Source organism: Chaetodon auriga, chromosome 19, assembly GCF_051107435.1.
Source record: "Chaetodon auriga isolate fChaAug3 chromosome 19, fChaAug3.hap1, whole genome shotgun sequence".
Classification (NCBI taxonomy): Eukaryota; Metazoa; Chordata; class Actinopteri; order Chaetodontiformes; family Chaetodontidae; genus Chaetodon; species Chaetodon auriga.
This window is the reverse complement of record NC_135092.1, coordinates 19,488,117-19,498,204: the sequence shown is the minus strand read 5'-3', so window position 1 is coordinate 19,498,204 and position 10,088 is coordinate 19,488,117. Positions and strand designations below refer to the sequence as shown.

General features: G+C 46.1%; 1 protein-coding gene across 16 annotated transcripts in view; it reads left to right on the top strand.

Moving 5' to 3' along the window:
* The first annotated feature begins 259 nt into the window (after nt 1–259).
* fcho2 (FCH and mu domain containing endocytic adaptor 2) overlaps nt 260–10,088 on the top strand; it is a 37,740-nt gene continuing 27,911 nt past the window's right edge. For 12 of the 16 annotated variants that reach the window (XR_013079207.1, XM_076757778.1, XM_076757772.1 and 9 more), the window contains exons 1-2: nt 365–504; nt 7,871–7,962. Coding sequence is in view for 15 of the 16 variants with exons in the window: in XM_076757778.1 (XP_076613893.1) it covers nt 472–504; nt 7,871–7,962 (125 nt within the window). In the remaining variant the exon portion in view is untranslated. Of the gene's footprint in view, nt 505–7,870; nt 7,963–10,088 lie in introns of all 16 variants that reach the window. The other 4 variants (XM_076757776.1, XM_076757777.1, XM_076757775.1 and 1 more) reach the window with 3 other exon arrangements.

The following is a 10,088-nucleotide window of genomic DNA, read 5'->3' as shown; positions in this document are numbered from 1 at the left end:
CATTCAGCATTACGGGCGTTGTGAAGATTGCTCTTCTCTGGCGTGTGTGTGTGTTTGTTTTTTCTGTTCTCAATAAATTTAAATATTAATGTCTCGCCTTGTTTGCAGCTTAACCTCCTCAAGCTGCCGCGGCAACATTTTCAGTCTACATGAGTGCAGGCGTTTACGTGCAGCACGTGAAGGCATCATTTTACCCAGCGACTGCCCGCCGTTTGCTGTGCTCTTACCCGCCACCGGCGGCGCTGTTTCGCCCAGCAAAAGTCTCCATTTGTCGGCGAAGGAGCCAGAGGAGAGACTCCGCACAGCCGAGTGGAGGTGGAGTCTGTAGGTGGGGAGGGAGAAGAAAGGGGAGAGGAGGAAAACGGGGAAAGGCAGATACAACAGAAACGGGGGGAGGACGGTGGATGATTTACGCCTTAAAAGTTGCATTACAACAAACTTCAGAGTTGCGGCGAAGAGGAATAAAACAAGATGATAACGCCGTACTTCCTAGAGAATTTCTGGGTAGGTACTGCTTTTTATTCACGGTGTTTACACCGGTGCTATTCCTTATTATTCTCTTGCTGTGTTCCCTCCCTATCGTGTTCATGTCAGCCAGTACACCAAGTCGTATTCACGTTGCAGAGGTAGTCGTCTGGTTCCCCAGCTCGCTGTCGCTGAAGCGTCGGTGCCCGCGGCCGCCGGACCCACCGGTCAGCAGCCCGGCGGTCAGCGTTAATTTTCCTCGGCGATTATTATTTTGCCACCCCGGGGTTTGGGCCTCTGTGAAGCCATCTAACTTGAAACCTCAAAGAATCCACCCCTGCTCCTGCTAATTGGCCCTCTCAGGCTCGCTTGGAATGTTTATGGTCAGTTCCATGAATGCCATTGGACGCCTGGGCTGTCAGTCATAGCCCTTGGCCGGACGCGTCAATTTCTTCCGTCACGAAGTTTCAGTGAGAGGCCAGATGTTTAGTAAGTTGGAGAAGAGCTTTAAAAACACGAAATTAACCCCACAATATGTTGAATATTTAGCTAATACTTGTATCTGGACAGTACTGTAGTGCGTGTAGTACTGTTACACGGTGTACACCGCTGTCTATTTACTGCCCAAAGGTCATTTCTCTCCCTATTCGACGTGGCTATGTTACAGCAGGCTGAAAAGGAAAAGTCACAGCTGATATTAATGTCATCCTCAGTTCTGCCTTCTCCTACCTGTCACTGCTTTTTCTCTCTTTTATTGCTTTTTAAATTACACCAAAGCCTTAAATACAGTGTTATTAAAGCTAACTTCACCAGCTCTGAGCTAAAGCCACTGCAGCAAATATGGGTCATGTTTTGGATGTTGTGGCTCTGTGTTGACTCATGTTAGAAATGCTGTGGTCTCTTGGGCTGACCACCTTTTTTCCTCTCTGTTTTGGACAGCAGCCATTCATAAGTGGGATGCCTGAACATGGGAGATATACACTCATAACTGTGTTGGCGCTTTTCAGTGATCAGGTGTGCTTACAGATGTAAATGCGATGCTTTAGATTGCACTTCATGTTGCCAAAGCATGCGTCTTTCGCATGCCGTGTGGTGTCAGTGCTGATATGTCCACACATGTCTAGTTTTAGGCTGCTGCGGTGTTGTTGTGTATTCTTAAACCAGTTTCTCAGGTAGAATATTCCTGTTCTCCCTGAAGTGAGGAATACAGCTTTAGTTTTAGCTTCAGGTGACCTCAGGCGGCGAAGCCTGTTGGAAATCCTTGCAAAGCTGTTGTCTTAAACTCAGTTACTGAAAACTGCACCAAGGGTTTGACTTAATGAAGAAAGTACAGTGCTGTCAGGCCCGAAAGCCCTGCAGAGACTTCATCATTGACTAAGTGGAAAAGAGCAGAGCCGAGTCACTCCTGATTCTTCAATCTGCCCTTTGTGCCCCGCGGCGGGCTACAAGAGAATCCAGTGATGGCAAAGATCAGCTGTGTGTTTAACATGCAGGACACACACGCACACACACTTGGCATTAGGAGATGCATCCATTTCCCTTTGACTTGACTACAAATCATCACGGCGAGCGGAGGCACACATGCATTCGGCTGTCAGGTTTCTCATAGGCCAATGTCCACCCTGTGCTCGTGCACTCTGCAGTCTCTGCGAGGACATTTTTGTCCGTTCTTTTCCTTGTATGTAATCTTGGCTTGGATCTCCAATGCAGACAAAACCTCCCCTCAGCTGAATAAACAAGTTCTTTAGGAATTAGGAGCCAGACATGCCACCGCCGTGTTTCTCTGTCGCTGGCCGCAACATTTCCTCTCACTGGATGTGTTTGCTCATCTCCAAAGTCCATTTCCCTTTTTTTCCTGCATGTGCACGAAAGTCAGTTCACTGTGGCTCGTTTCTTGAAATATCTCAGGCACTGGATTACTGTGTCAGGTCAGCAAAGATTGGCCTAATGCTCCAGTTTTAGCCTTCCATCTATGATGAGCTTATGTGTAACGTGGAGTGTGTTAGCCTCCGGCATGTCAAGGGAAAATAAGATGGCAGCGCGATGAGCAAGCAGCGCTGATGCAGCCGGCAGCCCCGGCATGGCCTTCTTCCCCCGCTGTCTGCTTTATGTGTGTGTGTGTGTGTGTGTGTGTGTGTGTGTGTGGTCCAGTAGGTTCTGACACAACTCACTGTGTGCAACTTTCACAGTCACACGAGTTACTGTCAGACGTGTCGCAATAACACAGCAAAGACTGAAGTAACAAGAGGAGATGGACAGCGCTGACGCATTTCCTCTCAGCTGGTGTTTTCTCCAGCTGAGCGTCAAACGCAGGCCGCCGTGTCGCTCTCCATCTTTCGCTGCGGAGGAAGGTCTTGCTGAGTTTTTGCCTTTGAGGTGTGTGAGGTTACAGCAAAGAGAATCACTGAAAGGTGAAAAGGTTTCGGTAAACATTGACTTTTCCTGTCTCATTGTGCTTGCTGTCTTTTTCTCTTACTGCTTGTCGCCCAGGTGTCCTGAACGCCTACAGGGAACCTGGTCTGGAGCTGTTTGAACACATCACACTTGATAAACAAACCTGTTCTGTGCTTTAATCCGGCAGCCATGCACGTGACGTCCCGTCCCTACGCCTATAATGGTCACGCTCATCCACGTTTGTGTTTGCACCCCAAACAAGCCCGACCTGCCTCGTACTACACGGGCTGCATGTGTTGCTGCTGCTCTGCTGCGACAGCTCAGTGTACCGCTCCCAGACCTCTCTGGTCACATGACCGAGGGCAGACGCTCTGATGTCATCCTGCTGTCTGCTGGCTCTGGGGTCTGCAGGCCGCGGTTTACAGTCTGTCTGGAGAGAGCGAGGCTTGTTTAGCGAATCCTGAATTCCTCAGTTGAAGCGTGCGGTCACGCTTCTTTCCGCCGCTTCTACCTGAACAGACACTCGGCACCTGCAGAGGAGTCACGTCAGCCGGGACGCTCTTGATCCTACCTCTTTTTTCTCAGCTGCTAATGGAAATTGGATGACCAAGACTTCCTAAAGCACACTTTAGCTTCATTATGCGATGAATGGGCACAGAGTAAACACGGCGGCAGTGACTTTAACAGCCATCACAGAGCAGCTTTTGTCACTTCTGCTTGCAAGAAGAGAGAAATAGTTTTGTTTGCAGAGGAGCTCCACTTTGCAGCCTGCATACGAATGACACACCTCGTACTCTGTTCAGAAGCATGTGTTACATTATATTTGCCTGCATTTCCTTAACCCCATTTAGCTCAATTAGAGGTAAAATATATGATGCTCGGCAGTCAGTCTTGTTCACTGGAATACTCTGAAATTAATAATCAACTCGTCGATTGACAGAAAAACAATCTGCAACTATTTGCAACAAGTTTCCAAACAGAAATGGTCCACGTGGGAGGACTTGCTGCTTCTCTTTGTCTCATATGGTAATGAACTCCATAGTTTAAGGTTTTGGACTTTTGACCGGACAAAAAAAGCCATTTGAAGAAATTGCAACGGGCATTTTCAGTATGAATAATTGACGAATTGGCAGATTATTGGATAATAGAAATACATGAATTGCACCTCTAGATGCAGACTGCCTTGTGAATGAAACAATATATGAGCAATCTAAAATTAGTGGAAGTTTTGAGAGCTTAATTTATCTTTGTTATTTTTGTTTTTTGTAGAATAAGTAGGCAGTGTAGCGCAGAGAGATGACTGGGCTCTCCATGTCACGGCTGTGTTACTATGAACACTGGATTCTGTTCACACAGGATATTGAAGCTGGTGTTGCTCGTGAGCAGGAGACGGATTCCTGTCCTCCTCTGCCCGGCAGATGTTACATGATTGACCGCAGCACCGTGGTTTGGTTCATCTTTCAGGTGCTGTTTCAGACTGCAGCCATCTGACAGATTTTTAAAAACATTTAGAATAGCTGCAGCGGTGTCGTTGTGTGTGAAAATGCAGCACGGCGTGTATTTTGAAGCAGTCTGCGTTGTGCTCTTTGACCGTGGTTTCCGACTTGAGCGGAGCTATTTGATTAAACCACTTCCTGCATCTCATTCTGAGGTCATCAGAGTATCTTATTGACTGAGGAGTCTCTCTCCTGATAGGAGATCTGGGCAATATACCAATACAGCATATATCTTGATGTGACACAAGATAGAGCGTCCTTTGGAATTGGAGTTGAGAATTGGAAATGTCATTTCCTGCAGCCCACGCTGACGTCTTCAAATTGCCTTTCTTTGCGCTGCCTGAAATCCAAATATATGAGGTTTTTCTATCACATAAGACAAAGAAAAGCTGCAGATCTGTGCATTTGAGAAGCTAGAACAAGGGAATTTTTGCAAAATAGTTGCCGATCATCATCACTGCAGCACAAACTTCAAGTACTAGATGCTTTAGTGTTTGCTTTTTGTGGTTGCAGATGCTTATCTACAGTTAAGCAATATCATTTTCTCAACTTCAGTTTCCTGTAATTCAGCCCAAGTTTGGATCAGATTTTCTGTGAACTCTCAAACCACAATAACGTTGCCAAAACGGACTTATTCCAGATGAAAGGGTTAAATTGTCTTCAGGAAACAGGTGGAAGAATCAGGAGTCAAAGCTATTTCACTAATGTTAAGCTTTTGTTATAATAATAACACGGTAATTATAACTCCAGCTCCAGGACCTGAGCGGTGCAGTGACTCGTTTCTTTTCCCGGGAGCGGAACAGACTGGTTTCAGTCTAAATACCACTTTATAACCTGAAGTTAGACTTTACTGCTGCATATTAAATCGTGCATTTAATAGTAAGTGAGGTCGCTGCTTTTTCCATCGAATCTCTTACCAGCAAAAGCACATTCAGCCGTGACGCAAGCTGGACTGTTACCTACATTTTCTTTTTTCTGTCCGCCTAAAGCGCACAGAGACACTGGCTTCCCTTGTCGTCTGCGCGCTGCAGACAGTGCGGTCTGTTCTGTCGGTGGTCGCGTTGGCGCAGGCTGAATTCTGGACTCTTTTCTTGAACTCTGTCAGTCTGTTGGAAGCTGCAAACTGTGCCGCCGCTCCAGCAAACCATGATTGACGTGTGTGCTAACCTCTCAGCATGTCATCCTCCCTCTGGGGTGGGGCACGGTTAAAAGCCTCCCCGTCTAAATCCCGGCATAATGAGTACTTCTGGATTTCACAATGTGTGGCTGGAATATTAAACACCCAGCCCGACGGGTTTCATCAATGAGCGTCCAGATGAGGACGTTGAGAAACTCTGCGGTATCACTTCTCCCTGCCGCTGCTCCTGAACGCTCGTTTACAGAGCGAGCGTCTGAGCGTCAGATGTTCCAGGTTGGATCGAGGTTGCCTTCACACTCATGGCTGCTGCTTTGTTTATCGTGACCTGCCCGAAAAGTCAAAAACGCCCTGAGGTGTTTCCTGTGTTTGTCTCTCTATTTTTCTTCGGTATTCATTCGTATCACATTCCACATGAGCGCACGCTCGCTGCACAGAATGGACTCTCTTCCTGTTGCCGTTGCTCCGTGTGTTTTCGCTCACTTTCGTCACTTCCCTGTTTTGTGGCCCGATTGGCTCACGTCGCCTTTCTGCAGTCTCTCCTGCAGCGCTATGGAAGGCTCGTGTTATGTCTCACCTTCCAATCTTGACATCTAATGCGTGCAGCAGTTTGCATGTCACGCTGAGGGCGACTGTTAGACTTTTTCTTTTTCTAGTTATCTGGTCACAGCAGGTCTCAGTGGTCTCTCCAAATGTAGGCCAGTGAGCCGCAGCAGCCTAAAGAATGATGCTTCCTTTCTCGTGTCTATTTGCTCTGTAAATACAGTCCCATTGGCGCGAGCCCCGAGTTTCATTTTGACACAAACCCGTCGACCTTTCATCTTTGTCAGTGTGGAAAAACAAGGCCGAATGCATTCGTGAAGGCTGCGCTGATGTGGAGCAAACTGCTGACAGCACAAAGCCCCAGGAACCAGGAAATATCTGTGACAGTCTCGTGTTGAGGTGAAACAGAGTTGGCCTGCAGATTTGAGGAGGAATGAGGATGAAATGCAGCGAACAGGCGCGTTATCACATGAACTTCAGCCTGTGTTTCAGTGAAATTACTCCTTATTCTCATCTGCTGCCTTTGGGCAGAGCGAGTCTGTCTACAGCCCCTCTGTTGTCTGAGGTCATCTGTGTGTTTTTTTTTTAAAAAAGGTCACTTCCTTAGCTTTAAGGCGTGATTTGTACGTTTCCTCTCTCACTGAAGAAACAGCCTAATGTAGAGCGATGAGGAAGTAAAGTGATTCTTCTTCTTTTCTTCTCAGAGGTGACTAGAAGGCATAGAGTCGAGGGTGTGCTGAGAGCGATGTGTCATAAAAAGCGCAGAGTGTAATCCGTTTATTACTGTTAAACACGGTGACCGGCCAGCCAGACCTGTCTGCTGCACGTCCGGACAGACAGCTGTGGAGCATCAGAGTAGCTCTTATTGAACACAAAGCCATCGCAGTCGTTCTGGCAGAGGTCACCTGAGCCCTGTCCAACAGTGGAGCTCATAATGAAGCTTATCATCTGGTTCTGCAGGTGTCTGGACAGATTGACCGCTGCCTGCCGTCTGCACGGGCCGGTCTGTTATGACAGGATATTAGAGGATTTTGTTTTGCTTTTATTGACGTACGTTTTACAGTAAAAAAAATCACCCTGTCACTGCTTTCTGCTGAACAAACTGAAAGGGGGACAATGCCTCCAAATGACCTCAAACCAGCGCTGACTGACATGCAAGGAAACAGATATATTTTGACAGATACTGCGATTATGATGTGAGTCACTGTTATTGTGGGAACGGTAATTTTTGCATTTCATTGCTGCCGAAAAGAAACAAACATGCTCCCCAAATGTCTTGGGAATATGACTCGCAGGCCGGAGCATCTGTGTCTCTGAGGCAGCGTATTGGTGGAGGAAGAGCTCCTCAAAGCAAATATTTATGTATTGTGACATCGTCCTTTGACACAGCTCACAGTTCGATTCATGCTTTATTCACTGTCTTCTTATTTCTTGTTCTTATTTATTCCAAGCAGAAAACAGTAAACCCAATATTTCTCAGCCATATTAATTATTCAGAGGTATATTTGCATTTTTAAGCATCGGTGCAACTGAACACCGTTTCCCAGTGGCATGGTTACGGAAACACAGACGGACACTTCTCTGGCTGTCTCTTACGTTCCACGCTCAGGCTTTACACACGTCTTCTGCAGTTTTAATGATTTTTAACCCTGATTACTCTCAAACATGGCAAAGATGAGTATGGTTGACCAGAAAGTGTTGCGAACGCACCTGGAAGCCGTGCAGGCAGTGAGGAGGCTGCTCACAGAAAGAGCCCTCACGGTAACGTTCGATCGATAACTGCTTGTTTGACTTGGTGCTCGCTCCGGTGACTCATCTGTTTGTCTCTGAAACGCAGGGTGAAAAAAATAATGGCTTTGATGTGCTCTACCACAACATGAAGCATGGCCAGATTTCCTCCAAGGAGCTGACGGACTTCATCAGAGAAAGGTAAGACGCTGTGATCGCCGTTAATCGAGTGCACGTCGGTCATAAATCGTGTCTGGCTCTTCAGCACATGTCTTTCCAGTCTTGTGGTTTTCTTGGTATTTAAATCTGTTTCCAAGTCTGCTCCTGCAGTTCCACTTCCTTGCATTGTGCTTGTAACAACACCCGAATGCTCAGCTGAGGGTGCAGCCGCTTATGTAAATGTCAAAAATTGTATGAAAAATGCCCACGGCGACTTCTCAGAGTCCAAGGTGACACCTTGAAACGCCTTGTTTTGTCTGACCAAAAGTCCAAAACCCAAACATTTTCAGCTCACGCTGATATGTGACAGAAAAGCTGCAAATCCTCACATGTGAGAAGCTGAAAGAGCAGACTAAAGCATGACTGAAAGAACGAATTGATTCCCAAACTAGTTGCCAATTAATGAGTTAATGAAGACAAACGGTCACACCTCATGTGAAGGTACACATATTCAGCATTAACTAGCTGCTTGTTTGCATTAGCAAACTGCCTATTAGTCATTATAAAGCCATTAATAATGCCTGGATTATGGTTATTAAGAGTTAGGGTTAGGTTATCAGCTAACTCATGCGCAACAACCTCCTTACTTACTCCGACTGTGCAGTAATTAGGAGGTTATTGAGGGGAAACTCTTAGCTAATGGGCTCGTATTTGCAGAGTAAGGCATCAATAAGTGCTTTAAAATGACTATTAAAGAGCCAACATGCTGCTAACACGCATGCTAACTTAAAGCTGAATATGTGCGCCTCCATGCAAAGTGTGACCAGATGAATCTCCACATTTATCAGCAGAATGAAGGCGTGAAGTGCAGCGCGGTGACTGACGTTAGCTGCAGACGAGTGTGAATGTCATGCAAGCCCAGTGCCTTTGTGAAAGAAGCTTAAAGCTGAGCCCACCTGTAACCTGGCATTATGTTACACACCTTCAGCGTCTACAGCGTGATAATGCCATAATGACAGCTTCTTTTCAAACCCTTCCCACCTCCCATAAGGATTAGCTTCAGCGTGTCAGAGGTGTGTGTTTAGAGCCTGCCACATGATGGATGGGCGACCACTGGAATTCAGCGGTGGATTCCACGGTCGGCCCGACTTTGAGGAGCGCGCTCAGACGCTTTTATACAACACTCGGCGAAGGGCTTGATCGCTTGATCAGCTGTGTTTATTGAAAGATATTTGGAAGGGCTTATAAATAACGAATGATGACAAATCAAAGGTTTCTTTACTTTAAAATTACGATAAGCTTTCAAAGCTTAACGTCACTGTTTAAACTCATTTTGTTGCAATAAATCATCCTTTAGCTTCTCGCTTTGCTTAAATATTAACACCCTTCTCGCTCTGCAGGACTGTGGTTTAGATTGTGCAAATGAATCAATGCGAGGAGACAGAAGTTCAGGTGGAGACTCATTTACTGAGTTACTGCTGAGGAGGACGGTCAGTCAGATCACACAGAGCCAGCCTCCAGGTCGGCTTCAGCTCCTCAGTCCACAGACTTTGTTGTCATATTTCCTTTTGAAACGTGGTACTGAGGCTCCCTCTGGTGGTGAAATGAGCTCTGTGCACTGTGTCCGTACTTCCCCAGCATCTTCACTGCTGTGTTGTCGTCCAGGGCCCCTTCTCTCACACACACACACACACATCTGTAAAACCTCCTGTTGGTGCTTTGCCGCAGTTATCTGCATGGAGAGGTGGAGACATGCTGCATTCTGCATACATGTTACATATACATATAAAACATCACTTTTTATAAGTTCTTTGTATGTTTTGTATGCAAACATTTTAGTTTGTAAAGTAACCAGTAACTAATGTTGTCAGATAAAATGTAGTGGAGTAAAAAGTGTCAGTACTTTCCTCTGAACTGTGGAGTAGAAGAAGAAAGTGACCTGAAAAGAAAAGACTTTAGTAAAGTACAAGTACCTCAGATTTGTACTCAGCTGCAGTACTTGAGTAAATGACCCAAACAAAAACAAACTGACACGACTGTAAAAGTAAAGTTGAATATATAAAGACTAAACCTGAGCTAAAACCAGCGAACGCACCATGAAAACCAGCCGAAGGTCAAAGCTAAAGTAAAATAAGTCAAACTCGTCCTCCAATCGTCTGCTGCTGTGA